Consider the following 21,522-nt stretch of genomic DNA (forward strand, 5'->3'; position numbering starts at 1 on the left):
TTTCCAGACGTCTAGCGTGATGCACTTGGATCGCCCCCCCTCCCAATGTAGATTCTCTCCGCGTATCATTAAAATCCGATGCTGCATCCTACAGGAGCCCTGCACGCAAGTATGCGCCGTTGCAGACTCAGTCATCCGTGACTATGTGAAAATACGGGCTAATAGTGGACTGGTGGTACAGAATAACGCTTCGCGGTGGGTGAGTGCTGTAGTACCTGTACGCAAGCCGGGGGTCAAGGATGAATTCCGTTTGACCATCGACTACAGGGCTGTCAACAGCATGACAATCCCCATGCTGGTACGATGTCTACAGCTGCTACCACAGCCGACGCCTTCAGCGGTAAGAAGTTCTTCGGACGCGTCAACTTCACCAAGAGGTTCTGGCAGCTTCCTCTGCACGAAGCCAGTCAGGAGATATTTTCTTTCCTCACGCCCGATGGTGTGTTCACACCTACTCGAGTCGCACAGGGAGCTATGGAGTCTGCCCTACACTTCCAGAGCCAAGTCCAGACTGAGTTATCCGCTGATTCCGCGCTCGGCCCTCGTGTGGGTCGCCACCGTGATTTTATTCTCGCCTACAATGCATCAGCTTCCTCAGACGCTACGGATGTTTTCAAAATTGTCAGTGCGGCCAACTTCAAGCTCAACATGGCGAAGTCGTCATTGTTTGAGCTGAAATCAGGTGGTGCGGCAGGCTAATTTCAAGAAAAGGTATTCGAGACGATCCTGTTCGCCTGGGTGCATTTTTGGGACTGCCTCTTTCTGCGACCGTGGCAGATCTACAGCGGTTTGTATTTGCGACATAATGGTTATATGACTCGCTACCAGACTACGCACGCACTGTGGTTCCGCTTCATAATAAACTGGAGGCCGAGAAGCAGCGAATCGATAAACAAAACTGCAACGCATTGCAAGTTGCTACATCCTGGAGTGATGATGAGAAAGCTGCCTACAAGAACGCACTTTCGCTGGTTAGAGACTCTGCGTTGATGGTTCACCCCGATCCAGACGCCGTGTTGTGTGTCTTCACGGCGTTACTTTCCGGATTCGGTATAGTGGTGACAAAGTCACGGTGGCAACCAGGCATTTCTGTCGAGCACCAGAGCTACCAGTCATTTGCAAAGGCGGTACGTTTAAGCACTCACAACTTAACTGGGTAGTAGTGGAGAAGGAGGCGTACCCCATCGTGAAGGCCTGCGCGTACCTATTACTGCGTCCGGGGAGCTTCCGGCTCTTCTGCGATCACGCCAACCTGATCTACATATTTGCACCCCTTGACGACTTGAAGAAACACGTCAGAGACCGTTCGCAACGGTGAGCCATGCGGTTATGCGGTCTTCATTACCACATTGAACACATTTCCGGCGATGCCTATGTGTGGGCAGATTCCGCTGGCACGTTCGCAAGTACTGGTTGCGGTTGTACACGAGGTCGCCGGAGCGTTCCTGTTGAAGATCTGTCAGTCATTCGCCCTCTGATGGACGCGGATTTCGATTTTCCTGCATGGACTGACATTGCGGCTGCAAGGTCTCTCGCTGGACATGAGAAGGCTCGACTAAAATGCACTTTATAGGAGAATAGTGTACAGCTTGTCGATGAACGTCCATGGGTCCCAACAGGAACTCCCGATTTACTTACCAGAAATTTCGTAATTGCGCAGCCAGGAAGCAATGTTCCTTGCGCTGAATTACCGATTCTACATTACGAAGCTGGAGGATAAGGTGGTGAAGTTCGTCCACAGCTGTCTGCTATGCAAGCACTTTTTAGGCCCTCGGCTCATTCCTCACCGTTTGGACTGCCACTCACACCTACGGAACGAAACGAGCTCGTCCATTGGGACTTCTTCTTTCTTGGTAATGGCTATGGTGACTAAAATTACCTTCTCGTGGTCAAGGACGGGCTATCGCACCTCTGCGAGTTGTTATTGTGCGCTACGCAGCTGGCGTGCGTGGCTGCCGAAGGGTTGCTGACGTAATATTTCTGGTATGGTCTGCCTCAGACGTTGCTGTCCGACCGAGGAGCGCATTTTCGCAATGTGATGATACAGCACTTGGCCACCAGGTTGAAGATGGAACTGCACTTTACTTCCGTGTACTTCCCCTGGTTGAACGGAACAGTGGAAAGACTGAACAAGGATGTTCTGCAAGTCCTCAGCGCGCTCCTGATGGAGTACTCGCTAGATAGCCATGAATGGCCATACTTACTGCCGGTGATACAAGCCAACTTGAGCCACACATCAGTGAGGTCAATGGTAGGTCATTCACCAATCGAAGTGTTCACTGGGCTGCCGGTGTCATCAGCACTGGACGTGCTGATGGTACCAGCCAGTATAACCTCCGGTGAGCGAGTCGTCGAACTTGGTGACATGGGTGACAGACTGGGCAACCTGCGAGCTTTGCTACGGGATCTGCATCGTGAGGTGACCGACAGTAAAGAGCGTAAGTGGCTGCAAGACATTAGGTCCATCATCGGTGAGCTTCAACGTGGGTGACTTCGTGCTTCGGTCACGAATCGACCAACGACTCCCCAAGCAGAAGTTGCTGGGGCACTCGGTTGATCCGTTCGAAGTCGTTAAGGCGCTACCCCACTCGTTCGAAATCAAACATTTGGTGACGGGACGTATAGACAAGTGTGCATGCTTCCAGATTAACATTTTATGCTAAATCGGCTCCAAATACTACAGAGAAGCTTTTGGAGCTTGTTGCGAGCCAAGGCTTGATGCTTGGGGTCGATCAATTCAGGGAGCATGGTTTTATTCAGCGGTCGGACGGTGGGAACTATTTGTGGCCTGGATCGGAATTCAGGCGATCGCAAAATCGCGGGAGCCGCTCGACACGCTACTGCAAGATGTTCCTGGCAAAGTTCGTGACTACGTGGCAGCTACGGCTGAAGATGACGAGCTTCGCGGACAGCTCGACTAGCTCAGTATCCCTGTCGTGACCAAGCTTTGGGAGGTAATGTCAACCGGATTACGGCCGTTGATCAAGCTGTGGTCACGCCAACGTGCAGTCTGAAGGCCAATGGCGAATATGGAAGGGGAGAGGCACGCGTCCAGGTGTCTATCGACGGCAAGAAGGTTTACACAACAGCCCTGCAGTGGGCTCGGAGCTCGCTGCATGTGCAGCGAGTGGGCATTGGCACGTGTCCATCATTGCACGATCGTTGAGCCTCGATGAGGACACAAGGAGTTTGTGGTGAAGTGCTTTCTCAGAAATGAGAGATGGGACCTGACAAGGAGTCACTATCACAGATTAGTGACTGGGGTGGATCCGGATGGCTCGACGTGGATCCATACTACGTGAAGTGGATTAGGCCGAGGTAAATTGGTATCCCATATAGGTCGACAGATGGATCGGGGATAAGAGATGACAAACGATGGATTTGGGGATAATAGTGGCTTAGAGTATGAAGAACGGAAAGAGGAAGATGGTTGGTGGCAGTATAGCTGAGAACGACCAAGTGGACACCCGGATCCACTCTTACCAATTATACCGAGGGACATGGGATATACCATGTGCGGGTGGATCGAGTGGGGTCCTATGGAGGAAAGGCTGTGGACACCATCTGGAGGTGAATCTGGTATCAACACCAAACGAGAAGGCAAGATCCACCGCTATATGTCCCAGATCCCACAATTTTAAGTCTAGATCGACCGGATTGAGGGTCCCACACCGAGTGACCTGGATCCATGGTACGGAGATAGTGGATTCAACGGATCTCGAGCTTTCGTGGGGCGATGAAGACTGCAGGTATTCATAATGTGATATTGGATAATTGGAGGGTTTAGATCCACGATGAGTGTACAATTGCAGTGAGGTGGATCAAAGTGGCTTGGATCCGGGGTAGTGTAACCATAATACGGCAGCCTCATTATGATTACGCCATGGATCTGGTGGATCTTATGCTGATACAGATGGGGTGATGGACCAAGGAGAGAAAGGGCATGCAGCCGAGCCTGGTAGGGAATTTGGTAGGTAAAGACATAGAAGGTAGAAATCCAGGCAGGTATAGGCTTAACTATGAATCAGAACTCAGATTGCTCAATGTTACGCAAGTGTCTTCCTGCTCTTAAGAATCGGAACTACATTGGCCGTACGAGCTTGGTGGAGGTTGGGAATTGCGCATCTAGTGTTTGTAGTGATAACTGGATAATATATTGGTCAGATCCTACCACCTAGTGAGCTTTCCTTTACACGTGCAGATTCGAAAGGTTAACCGGATTTGCTACTAGGCCGGGTATACCTAAGAGTCTCTCAACTCTCAAGATCCCGCTACAGGAGGCGACAAGTACGACGCAAAGGAAAACAAAGGCAAGGGAACACACCCGCAAGGCAACCCCACGGCCAGATCCCAGATCTAGGCCCTGGATTCTCCAAGCTCAAATATTCGCTTGGGATCCAAAAACAACTACGGACGCAGAGTGGAGATCTTACCACTACTGGTCCACCCCATCCCCACGTCTCGCCAAGACACTCAAGCTTCACCACTTGAACTCTTCGGAAGCTACCGAGAGAGCATGTAACGGGGTACAATCCAGTGTGCCCCATGTTACATAAAGAGTGACCCGTCACTCTTGTGGACACCTGGTACACGGTACCAGGTGCTCTCGGAACCAGTCAGTACATGACTACTTAGCTCTACTATAGGTAACCTAGAGTTTGTATGAGACCCAAGCTTATCTTACTTATAAATACATCAGTCTTAAAATCTACTCCTCTAAGTAGCAAACCGTTCCCACTGAGGCCGGGAACACGTGGACTTACGTTCACTCGGGTAGTTAATACCCCTAAGAACTTCCTCTGTGCAAGGTGCTGTGTGACCCCGTCACACTTGGTAGCACTCGTAGTCAATCCAACACCATCGCGGGTAGATTGAGCTACCTGAATCCTCTGTGCGCTCAACGTTTGAGCCAAGATGGACCGGAGCGAGTCTCCTCGCTTGAACGACTCACAGTACGAGTCTGTTCGGAAGATGGGAGGCATCTTTGGACAAGATGTCCTTCGCAGCTTGGCGGCGGCGACGCCTGCCGAGCAACAAGAACGCATGACCGCGTTTGAGACCTACGAGCGTGGTCTCATCGCTCACGTCCGCGGGAGCTTGGAGGCCACGATGGCCGCTCCCCAGGCAACCAGGCATAAGCCGGTGTGGCTGAAGGTCCCCGCGTTTGAGGGGAAGAAAGGAGAGAACCTTCACTTCTGGGTCCGTGAGGTGGAGATCGCCATGAAGGCGGGTCTCATCTCGGACGAGCCAGTTCGGGTGGCGTTTGCCCTGTCCAACCTTGGTGGACGTGCCAAGCACTGGGCATACACCAGGGAGACGACATCTCCTGGATGCTTTGCATCCTGGGCTCAGCTGTGTGAGCAGCTTCGAGCCGCGTTCCTACCGGCGAACAACGAGTTCCGCCAGCGCTCACGCTTTCTCGCGTGTAAGCAAGGTAAACGTGAGCTGCAGGAGTACGCGCAAGAGATGCGCACGTTGGTGGCATCTCTGGCAGGGGATCCTCTGCCTGAAGACATTAAGACAACAGTCTTCATGGACGGCCTGAAGGTCGGTCCTGCTCGCACCCAGCTATTCCGGTTGCAAGCAACAACTATGGAGGGGGCGATTCGTATCGCCCTCCAAGAAGAGTACAGCCACAAGCAGGCTGGTACTCTTCGGGAAGAGGAACATCGCCACGATGAGAATGGCGTTCCTCGGGAGGCGGAGCATCGCAGCAATGACGCTGTTGCTCCTGCTGTCACGCAGCCCGTTGATACCGGTGCGTACAGCGAGCCCGAGCCCATGGACTTAAGCTCAGCCGAGAGCTTGGTCCGCTGCTATGGATGCGGCGGACACGGACACTACCAGCGTTGTGTTCCTCGCTCGTCCTCGGGAAGAAGACAGCCCGTGGGCCCCAAGTTCGGTGGCGCAGGCCACGGTCAGGTGGACGAAGACTCCCCGGCCAAAAGTAGAGGCAGTATGCCCTACTGAAGAGCGCTCAGCCTTCGTGATGGGTGTGCAGGTTGAGCGCACCACGGGACTTAGCCCAGAGAGACGTGGTTCTCTCAAACCGGTGAAGGGCAGTGATGGGCTGCTGGTAGTACACTCGGTGTACGGGGGTACGGTACCCCTTGAACGTTTGATGAGTTCTGGGGCGTTGATATGCCGCCGGAACGTCGCTTGGCATAGCGACATCCGACTGCAATCTATGTCAGAGTAGAGGTCGTGGGCTGGTCCTTGGTGGACTAGCCTTTGGTACGGTGAAGGAAGTACCAATGGTCCTCAACGGACCTGAACGTTTCGGCTCGATGAACTCGCGCACCGCGGTGCCGCTCGCAGCTCTCGCCATGAACAACATGGCTGTGCCGAACATAAGGCACAGCCCGGACTTTGGAGTGGCAAGGCTGAGAAGGGCCTACCAGTCCAGGTCTACGACGGAGCATTGGTGAGTCATGTTCCCACCTCCACCATGACTGGGGCGTCTGATACAGACCGCCAGGACGCAGAAGCGTCACGGAGCTGTCAACGCGCCGACAGCTCTGCGTACAGCAAGACCATGCTCCGCTGCGGCAATACCACGGGCGTGGGTCTTTGCCCGGCGTGTGGACCTGCTACACCAGCAGCGTCCAACGCCGAAGGTCGTCGCGCCGTACGGGCTTCGACAGTGGTTATGCCTTTAAGCGCTAACCAGGTGGGTAACTTAGGACCACACGGTCGCTCAGACCTTAACTGAAGAGGAAGGCGCTGAATGCGCTTCCTGTGTGGATAACACAGTACCACACACGGTCGCCCAGACCTTAACTGAAGAGGAAGGCGCTGAATGCGCTTCCTGTGTGGGTAACACAGTACCACACGCAGTCGCCCAGACTATAGCTGAAGAGGAAGGCATTGTCCATGCTTCCTGTGTGGGTAACAGAGTGCCACACGAGGTCTCGAGTGCCTCTGATGTCGTCAACGAGACATCACGACGTGGGTAACGAAGTGCCACGTCGCGTCAGCCGCCGCAAGTCGGGTCTGAACCTTGTTCAGGCCGACGTCGCTTCAAGCGACTCGGAGTCCAGGGCCCGGACTCCTCTGACTCGGTCGGTGGACACCAACTCTGTCCGGTGTGTGGGCGGGTCTGCCACACCAGCCGATCCCAACACCGAAGGTCGTCGCGCCGTATGCGCTTTGACAGTGGTGGTGCCGAAGGCCATTCACCAGGTGGGTAACATAGGTCCACACTGCGGGTAGCAAGTTCCGCAAGCAGCGAAGCTGCTTAGGGAGACCGACATTCGGTGCTTGGCCTCGCCGGACGTGAGCAACTCGCTCGACGTCAAGTCGCGTAGACCAAAACTGCTGACGCGAAGGCTGAATGCCTTCGGTCGACCATACCGACGCAGTGCACATGGCGGAGAGCCGTTGCGCCTGCCAGTGGCTATTAAAAGCCACGAGAGACTCAGTAGTCTCGAGGTTAAGTGGGGGAGAGGCTCGGAAATACCTTTCCTCCCTGACTTTCCAAGAGGCAGGTAGCCGTCGTGCTGTCAGTGGCTATCACAAGCCACGAGAGACTCAATAGTCTCGAGTGTAAGTGGGGGAGAGGCTCGGAAATACCTTTCCTCCCTAGTCTTGAGGTAAGACCAAGTTCCTTACGGAACCAGGCGTCGATGTACATCGACTGCAGGCTGGAGGCGAACAGCCGGGCTAGTTCTAGCCGAACAAGACATAGTGGCGAAGAAAGCCACTGGCGCAAGGTGCCTCGGAATCGCTGAGCGAATCAGCAGTGTTGGGGCTGCAAGCAACCACACACGAGGCGAAGCGCGGGCCTAGTGCAATCAACGCACGGGTCCCTTGGTCATGAACGACCTGTCGAGTGGGGTGAACGGAACGTCTCACCCGCCGACAAAGCGGTTGCGGTACGTGATGTACGCAACGCGCCGGGTATAATGGGCCGTGGAGCCATAACCCAAGTGTGGTGCACGAGTGCACACACAACTGACCAGGTGGTGGTCGAGGCAACGCACGCAGTCGTAACTGGTGCCGCGCCGAGCATGACACCGTGGTGATGGCTGCTTGCCTCACCATGGGTTGGTACCCGTGAGTACTCGGTGTCAATGCCAGACACCAATGCCGCAGTGGCATAGTGGTGAGGTGTGCCCCACCACGGTCGAGTACCATCAAGGTACATGGTGTCTGTGACAGACACTGGTATAGGTGCAAAGGATATGCACCATACCACGACCCGATGCGCTCTGGACGCTGTGAGTCAACGCACGTACCGTGCATCGGCACTGGCTGCTGTCGAGCGGCCTGCCAGGAGTTCCACGTAATGAACTCATCGTGCATGACACACATGACGTGCACGGAGCACTTATGGTAGCTGTGGTACGTGTCGTACACAGCGTACCTCGTGTACGGGCCCATGGACCTGTACACTGTGCTTGCACATGCGTCGTGCATGATGCGAGCACTGGCCATGAATCTGCTCAGGCGACAGCACAGCAGAAGCTGTTGCCGCCAAACATGGCAACCTTATGGTGGGCGTACCGCACCAAAGGTTAGTACCGTACGGTATATGGTGTCGATGGGAGACACCTACACCACGGTTGTGTACACGATGTCGATGAAGGACACCTTTGCGCCGTTGGTATGGTGACCAAGACGCGAAGAGAGCGTGGCGTGGCAGAAGCTCCGCCCGCAAGGATGGATCCTTGCTGGAGCCAAAGGCATGGCCCGAGGTGAGCTGAGAGCTCCCTCTAGTGCTGGGGAAGGTGTTGCCCTTCTCGGTGTCGTCCCTCGCGGGAGACACCATGCTCCGGACGCGTTCACGAGGACTGTCGTGTCCTCTGGTGCGAACTGTGGGCGAATGCCACACGTTCGGATGCTATTGCACCCTGTGCCTAAGCACTGTACGCGCGCTAGCGCAGGAGCTAAGGCAGATCTGAGTGTAGGCTTTGCGGCCAACACAGTTGTGAACATAGGGATGCAAATCCCAGTGAGCTTTGGCAGCACAAGTCACTGTGGGTGTGACTGAGAGCTGCGCCAGTCTCGTGGCTGCTCAGTGTGAGAATTCACCTTTTGGTGTTTTAATACTCTCACTTCTGATTGGAGAATCAGTTGTGATTGGAGAATCAGGTGATTCTCAGTTAAGTGCGGGAGGATGTAACGGAGTACAATCCAGTGTGCCCCATGTTACATAAAGAGTGACCCGTCACTCTTGTGGACACCTGGTACACGGTACCAGGTGCTCTCGGAACCAGTCAGTGCATGACTACTTAGCTCTACTATAGGTAACCTAGAGTTTGTATGAGACCCAAGCTTATCTTACTTATAAATACATCAGTCTTAAAATCTACTCCTCTAAGTAGCAAACCGTTCCCACTGAGGCCGGGAACACGTGGACTTACGTTCACTCGGGTAGTTAATACCCTTAAGCACTTCCTCTGTGCAAGGTGCTGTGTGACCCCGTCACAGAGCAAGATTCTGCCCTACCGACGGGTACACAAGGTCAGCAGATCACGGATCATCGAGGAACCCCCTCCTTTAGTCGGTGTCTGGGCGCTGTTGGTAAGTTGGATCCAGAAATCTCGCAGATTTTGCTAATCCCGCTACGCCACAAGTTAGTTCAGGTCAGCGAGGTTCTTTGTTTGCAACTTCTTTCATTAATATTTTTTTCCTTTTTGGAAAACAACTCTCCGGGTAAAATGCAGAAAAAGTGTGGGCTATACTGTTTACGCACCCACACTAATTATCCACCCACACTAAATACACTTTTTGCTGTATTGTAAAGAACACTTACTAAAAAGTATTTTTATAAGACGAAGTTATCACGGTTGGATAGTAAGTATGTTTGGCCAGCCAATTAACCCGTCAGCTGTGGGGGCCAAAAACCGTGCAGAAGACACTTTATTTGACGTTGTGTCAACTCAAGCCTTCCAGAAAATTGCAAACCACCAGGAAGGTTTGCTGTGATTAGTGGAAAGCCGTGTCAGAAGGTTCGAATAAAATAAAAATAATTTGAATACGCCAGCCAACAGCCAGTACATGTAGTCACAGCTAAGTATCAGTGCGAGGATCTTGCTGTGAAGTGATCGCCACTCTCGTTAGCACTGTTGTCACCATCGAGCAGCTCCGTCATAGCAAAAGCACCGAGTGCAGGCTTCTCTCGAACTTCGAGAGCACGCACAGGTAGAATGACAGGAATCGAGTCGAAGGCTTGAGTTGAAAAAATACGGGACGCGGAAATTTGATTTGATTGGCTGGTCAAACATACTTTCCAGCCCTAATTAACAAAAAGATCTATTTTGAGGGTGCAGTCCTATTTTCGGAGGGCCATCCAAAGCACCAATTATCTTGAGGGTCGCACGATAAGTAAAATCATTTGCAATGCTTATTTAGAAAGGTTCACCATAAAAAAGGAACTGCACACCACACTAAAAATATGGGAGGTTTTACAAAAAGCATCGTTGAATCTACAAATAAATATAGCATTTTCACAACACCGTTGGATTAATTACAGCACTATAACACAAGAATATAACTACGTAGCTCTCGTTTTCAAGCACGCAGCATGGATGATGAACGCGGCGGTCACGTTGGACGCCTGCCATGGCTTAAAGTGTGGAGTTCAGGAGACACTGTTTCGTATAGCGACTTTTTAGCGGGTCTGCCAGCCTTTTCCCGACCGACTAGTGAGCTACATCACTGCACAATAGATCACATCTCTCGCTACGAGGACAGCTTAGCGACTACCTGGCATGAAATGCGCTACATAGTTACAAAGTGTACCTCCAAGCGTTGCAAGGCGTCTGGAGAAGCCTGCCGCTGTCGGTACAAGCTACTAGAATGCCAAGAAAGTGACGGCAAAATTATATTAGAGCAAGGCGTACACATCATGGCTGAAGATGCGCCGCCTTCACCTACAACAGCTAGGCTAAATCCTGCAATGAAAGCCTATCTGGACACGAGGCTGGAAGACACACCTTCAATTGTGGCCCAAGCTTTGTACTCGTTTCTTTGTCGTGAGATAAGAGACCGGCGCATTATAGGGCCCGCTCCAGAGCTAGCCAAGGTGCAGAAATATCAAAAAAAGTTGGCGGCGCAAAAATCGGCCGGACTCAATGGAGCCTGTGCTAGAAATTTGTCGACAATGCATATATGATTGTGAAGATTCTCGTAGAGTTTGGGATCAAGATCCGAATTCTTTGCTAGTTTTTTGCGATACCAAAGTGGTGGATGGTGTACATGAACCAGCTCTTGGCACCGGTGCGCTAGGGAATCCATTTCGTATTGGGTTAACATGTACAAGACAACTTGAGAGCTATGTGGATGTGCAACAAAACCCGGATCTTTCACAGTTCTTTATCTAGACACTACGCACGACTGCGTAAAGCAGAAATGCCCTGTTTCTGCTGTGGGTATTTCAGATCGTGCTGGAAGATTCCAGCCAATTCTTTACTGCTGTACATCACAACGTCGCAATGAAGACGTTGCTTGGTACTTGGCGTTTTTAAAGCGTGTGATTCTGGAATTGTTTAACGTGCAATTTTCGCCCGACTTTGTCATGATGGACGCTGACAAAGCTCAGTGCAATGCCTGCACAACTGAATTACCTGATAGCACGGTCCTAATGTGCTGGTTCCATGTTACACAAAATGTACAAAGACAAACGCAAGAATCAAAGCTGGATGGGATATCAGTTCAGTTGATTTTTCGAAATCTGTATGATTTGCACTATGCTACCGAAGAAGAGCACTATCTGCGTAAACGAGAGTTTGTTGTGAGGTCATGGCGTGGAGCGGGTACAATATGTCCTCGGTTTCGACGTGTGACAAATCACATTATTTCGCAGTGGATACTAGGCGCCCGCTTTTCACGCTGGCAAGCTTATCGTATCCCCACAGGGTACGCGGCTACTAACAACCCGCTTGAGCAGTACCACTACACATTAAAACTAGTGAATGACAGAACCCGGCAGAGCTTGTTGTCCGCCTGGATTTATCACGAATTTCGTTTATCGCCTCAATGCAACCCTTTTGCGATCAGCCTACTGTATCCAAACGTTTACTGGCTGCTTACAGAAGGACTGATAAAAAAGGTCATGACTGCAGAATTGATTCACCGAGACAACAATTTAGTTCTGGTTCGTGTCGCACCATCTCCGCTTCCCACGAGCTCATTACAAGAGCCAGGAGAATCTGTGCATGCTCTTGCTGCAAATCCTAAAAAGCCGTGTACATACGAGGCCAAAAACGACGCTAGAATTAGCTGGGTCAACTTGCCCGTCGGTGGATGGATTGTTGATGCTACTGCACGCACATGTTCGTGTCTGTGCTTTAAGAAAGCTGGGATATGCCTACACTCTGTTAAGGCTACCGAATTTTCTGGGCTGGCATGTCCAGGTATGCCAGCTCCTTCGCAAAGATTTGTGCGGCCGGCACAACAATCGCGCACTGCAGCTCGGCGGATAGGGAATTGCGACTTAGATACAGACAATAACAAAGGTGGCCCAATAGAGCCTCAAGGTGCTATGTACGGGCCACCTACACTTGCTGCTTCCATGGAAGCGAACGAGTCTCTGGTAGACGACCATCCAAACCCGGTAGCACAGCTGCGTGAAGTGCAGAATGCAGTGGAGGTACCGGTACCATTGCAGCAAGGTCCTGTCGTTCCATCACCGGCAGATCCACTGCCAGACGTACATGAAGAGCTGCAAGCTGCAGTAGCACAGACCGATCCTGATATTGCACGATTTGAAGAGAACAGCACCCGTCAGGCATTGAATGTGCAGACACCGGTGTACGGACAGTCTACCCACAACTTGCGCAGATCTGCAAGATCAAGAGCTCCCACACGCAGAGCGCAAGAGTCCAGAATCCAGACCAAGCGTCGTCAAATGTAGCCGCATGCCTATCTGCATCCCGATGGATCTGCTTGCAGCCTTTACATGAGCTGGATACAGGGCAGTTTTAGTTGGACCTTTACATCCGTAACAGCTGATGAATACATTGGCTATGCTTTTTTTCATTCACTTTAGAATTCGCGGCTTGAGAACATTTCGGCGTGTGTACCAAGCTAGAAGAGACTGGAACGGGTAGAGCTCTGAAGACGCGAGATAGTTGATCCAGGAAGTCGGAGCGAGGGAACATGGGTCGACGATTCAATAGCTCGCCGAAGATACAGACAATGGACCACATATCCACCGTCTCATTGTACACTCTCGAGGGCGCCAACATGATGCGATGCGTCGGTTAGAGACGTGACGCCGTCCGTGTGGGATGTACCGAGAGAGTCCGAAGTCCGTGTAGCGTGTGCTTGGCGTCCCACTCGTCATCCTCCATAGGCGTGATCTTCTTGATAGCAACGTTCTTCTTGGCCTCCGTGTCCGTCTCCGCGCAAACGAAGCCGTACGAGCCTTCTCAGAGTACTTGAAGTGGCTTGTACTTGGCTGGCACGTTGAACATTCAGCTCTTCAGAGTGAACCCATCGTTACAAGCTGTTGATCCGCGTGGTTGCGTCACAATAATCTTCGAAACGAGGTCAATCTGCGAGGGAGGAGAATTGGTACCGTGGCTTTCTTCCGGTTGAGAGTTTTAAAAACAGCGGCGCGTTAATTTGCGACAGATTCACGGCCGAGATTGAGCATGGCTGCGGTGACTGACGATGGCCCACGTGCACTTCGTTGGTTGTTGCTGGACACGCGTGCGTGCATTCCTCATCCAGCGACTACGTGGAAATCCACACGCCCAAGCTGGTCGGTGGCGCCTCGGGGAGTGGAACCAACTACTTCACACTCAAGCACTTCGACCAGGACGCTACCTTGGCTCAGAGTCCGCAGACGTACAAGCATATGGCGTGTGATGTTGCTAGTCTCGAGCGCGTGTTCGAGATCGGCCCCGGCTTCCGTGCTGAGACCTCGAACACGCACCGTCACATGTGCGAGCTCGTGGGTCTGGATCTGGAGATGACTATTAAGGCGCACTACCACAAGGTGCTGTAGGTGCTCTCAGACCTGTACATCTACATTTTCGATGGCTTGAAGAAACGTTACGCCAACGAATTGGCTTCTATCAACGAGTAGGACCCGTTCGAGCCGCTCAAGTACAACAAGCCGTCGCTTATCATCAACTTCTAGGAAGGTGTCAGGATGCTGAAGGAGGCTGGCGCTGACCTGAAGACGATCTGAGCACAGAGAAAGAGAAGTGGCTGGGTCGTCTCATCAAGGAGAAATACGACACAGACTTCTACATCCTCGACAAGTTCCCGCTGGCTGTGCGTCCGTTCTACACGATGCCAGACCCGACGGACAAGCGTTGGAGCAACTCGTACGACATGATGATCCGAGGCGAGGAGATGGTCTTGTGTGCTCAGCATGTGCACGATCCCAAGCTGCTGATGGAGCGTATGGACGAACTGGGTGTGCCTCAGGAGTCGATGCGCAACTACATCTACTCTCTCCATCTTGACTCTCTGCCCCACGGTGGCGGTGGTATTGGTCTGGAGCGTGTGGTCATGTTGTACTTGGGTCTGGGCAACATCAGTAAGTCCTCCATGCTCCCGCGTGACCCCAAGAGGTTGCTCCCTTAAGCCTCTCGTCGCTAGAATGGCGTCGTATTGTTTGTAGCGGCCTCTCATTGAATAAGGATAATGCAAAAACCAAGTACTGTCAACGATGATATCCTGAGTTCTTTGTCGTTCGATTAGCAAGATTAACGTTACACGTAGCACGTTGCGCACACATTACTCTGTTGTCGACTACACATACTCTACGTAACTAGAATGCCTCAGTATTTACTCATACGTCGAACTATAGGCGGGTACAGGTTCTGGATCGTTATTGCGGCTCACGACACAACCTACATGATCACACAGCCATAGTGCATGTACACGTAATTCTGTGCTGCAAAAAATTGTGTGAAACTTAGCAAACTTGCTGAGTGGGCACGGACCATCTTTGTATTTGACGTCATACAAGCATTACCTAGCCTTTTTCAAATGATCCAACTTCCTAAAGCTCTGTAGTGACGACTACAATCATAGAAATACCTCCAATTATGATTGCTTCAAAGTGCTATGGAGCCGTCAATGCACGCTGTGTATAAACCTCTACATATAATGTCGGATCCATGTTGGTGGTATCTTCATTTGAGCTGGTGTAGAAGTCCTCTTTGCAGGTGCTCCGCGCATATGATCAGGGTTTGACTACCAAACAGTTGGTGCGTGTCGGCTCCTAAATTAGTAGTGTGCTGCTCTTCCTGTCAGTGGCCAACACCACCATAAGAGTGTGGGTTTAATCAACTGTAGTGATTCTATCTTATCCTCCTATTTTCGTTACACCGCTCACTCTAATTGTCATGCCATGACTAATTATGGTGTATGTTGGAGCACAAAATTTTGGGAATTTAACTGCCCGTTATTTAAAAAACTACTTGCTTATATTTCAAACCAAGCACACTAGAATAAAGTAATTGCCGAGATCTGCCCAAAACCGTTGCTTTTGTTTAGAATTGATGATGACCTTATAAAATATCCCAGATTTGTGACGTCACTAAAGCACGTAGATACCAAAACCAGTTCTGAAGGATCCAGAGCCGCTCGTGGTCTCCGAAAAGTCAGTCGGCCAGAGACGTGAGGGAGGACAGACCCAACAGTGTTGTGCTGCTGAAAATGTATCGGATACTGTACATGTATGTACTTCATCTCCTTTTGTAGATAGTCGACACGCTATCGGCGAGCAACTTGCAGCACCGCGGTGTTTTATCCTTCGTCGTCGAAAGCTGAAGCCAGTGGAGCCTATGCATAGAGCTCTTCTCAAAATCCTTTACTATCGCTTCCACTTTTCTAACACTGAAATTTCAATCTCCATGCATTTTCGACAGTGCTGTAACGACACCATGATATCGACCGTGGAGATTTCAAATCATGGCATGATCATCATGATGATGGGGGAGCTTTTGACGGACAAAGCTCCACGACCTCCGGTCCACTTCAAATTTTCTCACACAATAAAACCCGCTAAAGCTCTGGCAAGTCTCCTTTACAGAAGTTCGCGAGTAGATCGTCTGGCGAAATGGTGTTGTGGTTGTGCAGCTCACTCTGGATCGGCGCCGCAGCTATTGCAGTAGTCGACGCAAACAGCAGTGACAGCTCCAGCGGATCCCGTGGTTCATCCACAGTCACGGATCGCAGTCTCGTCAAGCTCGAGACCCGTTCAGGTATTCGACCGTGGGTCGATCCCGACACACCTGAGGATGTTCGGACATACGTGACCTCGCGCGGAGACACGTGGGAGCTCATCATGAGCGACGAATTCGGTGACGTGAACCGCAACTTTACGGCAGGAGCCGATCATCTGTGGACGTCGTTGGAGATGCCCGACGGTACCAACGATGCGTTGCAGCTTTATTCGCACGATATGACTTCGGTCGTGTGCGACGACGACGAGGAAGGATTGTGTTACCTACGAATCAAGTCCATCGACGAAGTTAACAACATCACAGTCTGGAATAATTATCTGCGTCCTCCAGGATTCCAGAACTCCACTTTCGTAAGCGTTGTTGTGGCTGACAGTAAGGTATATTTGAGAGACTGACGTTTGCGTTTTGATCAGTATTATCGATCGGGTATGCTGCAGACTTGGAACAAGTTCTGCTTCCAAGGAGGTATGCTGGAGGTGCGTGCCAACCTCCCTGCCGTTTTGAGCGCGGACAGCAACAACACGGACATTGGCAAGGGCCACAACGCACGTGCCGAGCTGACGAAGTACTACCCAACGTGGCCGGGTATTTGGCTTATGGGGAACCTCGGCCGTGCGCTGTTTTCTTCGTCGACGGCCCGCATGTGGCCATTCTCGTACAGCGAGTGCAACGAGACTGTTTTCAATTCCAGCAACCAGCGTATTAGTGCGTGTGACTCTGATCCTGGTCATGGCTTGAACCTTAACCAGGGTCGCGGTGCTGTCGAGATCGATCTGCTGGAAGGAGGTGGCGTGGCCATTTCGTCGTCCATCCAAATTGCCCCAGGAATGCCCGCAGACTACCGTCGTGCGGCTATCAACGAAAGTGTCGGTGACTGGAGCTACTGCGTGTACAGCCAGGGGTGCGCTACCATTGGGGCCAATTTACCCGGTGTACCCACGGAAAACTACAAGGACCGTGGTCATCAGAGCTGGTATCAGGGACTGCGCTATGGCTCCAATAACTATTGTGCTGTGGATGGAAATGATACGCAGTTATATGCTATCGTAGCGGCGGGTGTGGAAAATATCACTGAGAATACGTGCAGCCTGCTCTATTGCCCGGCATCCAACGACGTTCAAGGAGACATGGGCTACATCGACGATGACAAGAGTCTGGGCCACTGGAACATCAACTCGAACGGCACGTGCTTTCCTGAGATGAACGGCTACCAGGGTGTGTTTCTCTGTGATCCAGACAACCAGGACAGTCGCTGTTCAGCGCCACGCAATGACTCGACTCCAAAGACCAACACTATGAAGCCTTACAGCTACCAAATGGATGCGCTGTCTGCTAACTGGGGCATCCACATGGGCGCCTACTATGACTACGTCGCGTACCAGCTCGAGTGGGTCACTGGTGACAGCGGATACCTTCGCTGGATGCTCGGTGGCCACCCTATCTTCGAGATCCCGGCCAGGGAACCCGAAAATGCAATACTTAGATTAATACATCGATGTGAGCTGAGCAAATTAATTCAATTATTTGCATTACTTCGCAAGTCACGATTGTAGTTCAGAAACATTATCATCTCGGGCCTGGCTGGAGACATTCGCTTCCGTAGATCGGACAGCACCAGCTTAGCGAGAGAGAAGAAGCGCTCACACTCGTTAGACGTTGGCGGGATGTACGCGACGTCGACGTAGTGCGCAATTACGTTTCTTGAACGCCGCTCTCACAATAGAGCACTCTTCAGCGGCTCTTGAAGACGACCGTTCGAGATCAGGCGACCTGAATTCAGCGCAGGCTAATTTTTCGCGTCCCCACGCTGTAACTTGACTAGACCTTACTCAAAATTGGTGCTGTTCACTTAAGTTACCGTGCAGGGGTGGGAAAAAATAATATCAATCCCGTAATTACTGTATTATCCGGCTACAATTATTATTATTGGATCTGTCCAAAGTCAATATAATATGATATTGATCCAATAATATCAGTACAATACCGGTTTATACCAATATGCTAGAGGCAACTAGCTCTTCGCGCCAATCGTTCAAGTGGTTGGCTGGCAGGCACAGACACGAGCACGAGCCGAAGCCTCACAGCACTCCCTCACTTTTCATTTGACCACGATGGCTCCGAACCGTGATATCTGCGCATTCTTCTACGAAGACAAGGGCCAAGGCGACTTCCGCTGTCAGCTTTGCGGTTCTTACCGCAAGCAGCAAACCGGTACCGGGTACTCGAACCTGATGTCCCACCTCAACCTGACGCACCCCGACTTCAACGAGACCTACAGCGCATCTGCGGCTACGGACGCCCCTCTGTCCAACTTTGGGTTCGTGTCCGAGGCGACTCAGCATCGCTATCAGTGGCTTCAGTGGGTCGTAGAGAGGCACATGCCCGTCTCCGAGGTCGACAACCACCTCACAAGGTCCATGTCGTCCTGGAAGCCCGTTTCGTCCAAGACGTAGAAGGAAGACATGAAGAAGTGCTCCGAGAGCGTTGGTGTGCTGATCGAAAGCGAGTTGGGCAAGCTGTTTGGTGTCATGTGGGATGGATGGACGCACGGTACCACGCACGACGTCGGTATCTACGGTGTTTGCTACGCAGACGGCAAGCGCCGTGAGCGACTGCTGTCGCTGTCACCGCTGGAGGACGGCAGCCAAGGTGCTGAAGTGCACATCGAGATGTTCAAGCGCGTGCTGGCGCTGTATAACAAGGACATCTCTATGGTGGCTTTTCTGGTAGCCGACAATTGCGCGACCAATCAGCGGATTGCTACGTTGTTGGAGTTGCCACTGGTTGGCTGTGCAAGTCACCGGTACAATTTTGCGGTGAATCGCTACTTAGCTGCTTATAAGCCGGAGCTCGCTGCAGTTAACAGTCTGATGGTGCAGCTACGACACGTGAACAATGCTGCGGAACTATCAAAATTCACGGACCTGAAACCTGTTAAACGGAATGTTACCCGTTGGTCTTCGACATTCGCAATGGTGGACCGCTATAAGTAAATTAGAGATTCTATTCGGCAGGTTGATGCTGTTGACGAGTTCATCCCAAAAGGTGCGGCCCACAAGAAGCTTCTCGGCCTGCTAGAGCACCTCAAGAAACTCGATAGTGTCTGCAAGACACTCCAGCGCGAGGACACCAGCATGGTGGACGTGCGTGTTTTGTTTGACCAGGTTGTTGACGACTACCCAGTTATGGCGAGCCATCTGCGTCCGGCGGCGAAGATCGTCCATGCGCCGGCCTTTGAGGCAGCTTTGGTCAAGATTTGCAACAATGCGAAGCTCACTGCGTCTGAGTCGCGCGCAGTCCAGCGATTGGTGGTGGAGCCAGATGCTGCAACTGGTAAGAGGAAGGAGCGCTCGACGAGCGATTACGCCAGCGCAATTCTACGAGGGGGGAAGCAGATGCGAGCGGCTGGTGCTGCGGGTGTGAGCTTTCATGAGCTGGCAAAGGTGGTGCCGCCCACCTCGAACACAGTTGAAAGACTGTTTTCGCAGTGCAAGCTCATTCTGACGCCTCAGCGGTCATGCATGCTTTCTGCAAACTTTGAGATGTTAGCATTTCTTCGCGTGAACCGCGACATGTGGAACGCGACTTCGCTCGTCGCCAATGAGTAGGAAGACTTGGTAGTTAGAGGCCACAATATACTTATATTGGTCCCGTTATTATTATTGTACTTCATCATATACCCGTTATTATTATGGGACTCGATGTCTTGCAGTACAATTTCGTATTGTATTGTCCGAGGCCTGGTTGACAGCCATTAATTAATAATTAAATTAAAAAATTAGGATTAATTTTTATGCATATTATTTTTTCGGGCTCCCGCAAGGCGGCAGTAAGCCCAACCCACGACTCACGTTTCCTGAGGAGCCCTCGTATATTATTCTCAACGTCGCGCTGTCAGCGGCATGGGGGACGTATCCTCCAAACCCTGGTAACCCGTGTCGCGGTGATGGCAAAGACCCCGAAGCCAACTTCATCTGCGACTCGTTCCCCATGCACATGAAGATCGACTACGTTCGCGTGTATCAAGACACATCCAAAGGCTCCACGATGGCTCACGAGTGCGATCCCGCATCGCATCCGATACGGCAATGGATTCTCGACCACGAAACTGACTACGTTGATGGAGACAACAAGCTTGTCGAGGTGAACGGAGGTGCATCGTATCGAGACAACAACGACTGTAACATACCTTTCCGTGTTTTGTACACTTTCCACACAGGCATCTGCAATGCCGACACGGGTCGTTGTGAATGCATTAACGAGTTCTGGGGAGGTCCGCGATGCACGTTCCAGTTGGAAGCTACAACAGCCAACGGCGGAGATGCCTCCGAGGTGACGTTCGGTCCTCCGCTCTACGCAGCTTTCATCGTGTTGGGCCTTGTGTTATTCCTCACACTTGTGGTCATCGTCGTCATGACCATCCGACGTCGCAGGAAACGATGAAGGACGCTGAAAAGACCAACGAGTTTGGCAACATGACCTACGTGGGTAGTGGCGTGAAGAACGCCAAGGCCATGGCTGCCTACAATGAAATGGCACTTGCCACGCCTAATGATAATGACGACGGCTCTTCCGAGTCCATAGTGAGTGGGCCGTACCACCGATTCCGCTAAAGATTTTTAAATAAGGTTGTTTGCACATGCTCAATCGCTGGTGATATTTCGGCTTCCTGTCCTTAGCGTCAGCACTCATTGCTACCAGTACGTCGCTGAGAAGTCGCAAGTTTCGGCAAGTATATCCGTCCTTCTTATACCTGCAGCTTGTCGGCGCGTCGAAAGAGGTTGTCTACGATGTTTCCGACGTTCTCGATGACACCAAGACCGGAGGTATATGTTTTCTAAAATAACAAACGTCAGCGTACGTCACGCACGTGTCCACCGAAAATAAAGAGCGCCGCAACGTACATCCTCGACGGGGCTGTCGTACACGATAAGCTGTCCCTTGCCCTGGTCCAAGATGCCGTGGAACTTGTGGTCCAAGATCATTTGCGACAACCTACAGAAAACATGGCCCGTTCGTTAGACCCCCCCCCTCGGCAAAAAAAGCGTATCTAACTGCAATTCAGTCTCACTTTAACTCAATTTGCGGCAGCGGCAACTTGATCAGCTTGGCGACGTGTGCAATATCGACGCACGAGAAGGGCTGGATAATCTTGATCAAGTTGCTTTCCAAAAGCTGCTCGTACAGCTTCCCCAGGTGGTTCTTGATCAACGCGTCCTCAACGAGCTCTGAAGAGCAAAAAAGAACCGTCACAACCAATGTTAGGCATCTGCAAATAATCCACAGTTTCTCTGGCCAACGTACGAGGCGCGTATTTCTTCGTTGCCGCCTCAAACTGCTCCAGCGAGCGCTGTTCGTGCGCCTTGGC

General features: G+C 51.7%; 3 protein-coding genes across 3 annotated transcripts in view; 2 read left to right on the forward strand and 1 right to left on the reverse strand.

The window, feature by feature from the left end:
• Window positions 1-13,601: 13,601 nt before the first annotated feature.
• On the forward strand, window positions 13,602-14,544 carry PITG_01091 (aspartyl-tRNA synthetase, putative; the record flags this gene model as incomplete). The annotated part of the gene is made up of 3 exons (XM_002909566.1): window positions 13,602-13,610; window positions 13,709-13,953; window positions 14,145-14,544. 3 exons carry the CDS (start codon window positions 13,602-13,604, stop codon window positions 14,542-14,544), a joined length of 654 nt encoding a protein of 217 aa, XP_002909612.1.
• A 1,127-nt stretch (window positions 14,545-15,671) lies between these two features.
• On the forward strand, window positions 15,672-17,757 carry PITG_01092 (uncharacterized protein; the record flags this gene model as incomplete). Its single annotated transcript, XM_002909567.1, has 3 exons — window positions 15,672-16,504; window positions 16,568-17,651; window positions 17,708-17,757. 3 exons carry the CDS (start codon window positions 16,028-16,030, stop codon window positions 17,755-17,757), a joined length of 1,611 nt encoding a protein of 536 aa, XP_002909613.1.
• Window positions 17,758-20,901: 3,144 nt separating this feature from the next.
• PITG_01094 (26S proteasome non-ATPase regulatory subunit 11, putative) overlaps window positions 20,902-21,522 on the reverse strand; it is a gene marked incomplete at both ends in the record, with an annotated part of 2,262 nt that continues 1,641 nt past the window's right edge. Inside the window, 3 exons of the mRNA XM_002909568.1 lie at window positions 20,902-20,991; window positions 21,059-21,149; window positions 21,226-21,382. Coding sequence (XP_002909614.1) covers window positions 20,902-20,991; window positions 21,059-21,149; window positions 21,226-21,382 — 338 coding nt within the window. The remainder of the gene's footprint in view (window positions 20,992-21,058; window positions 21,150-21,225; window positions 21,383-21,522) is intronic.

Source organism: Phytophthora infestans, genomic scaffold (assembly GCF_000142945.1).
Source record: "Phytophthora infestans T30-4 supercont1.1 genomic scaffold, whole genome shotgun sequence".
Classification (NCBI taxonomy): domain Eukaryota; phylum Oomycota; class Peronosporomycetes; order Peronosporales; family Peronosporaceae; genus Phytophthora; species Phytophthora infestans.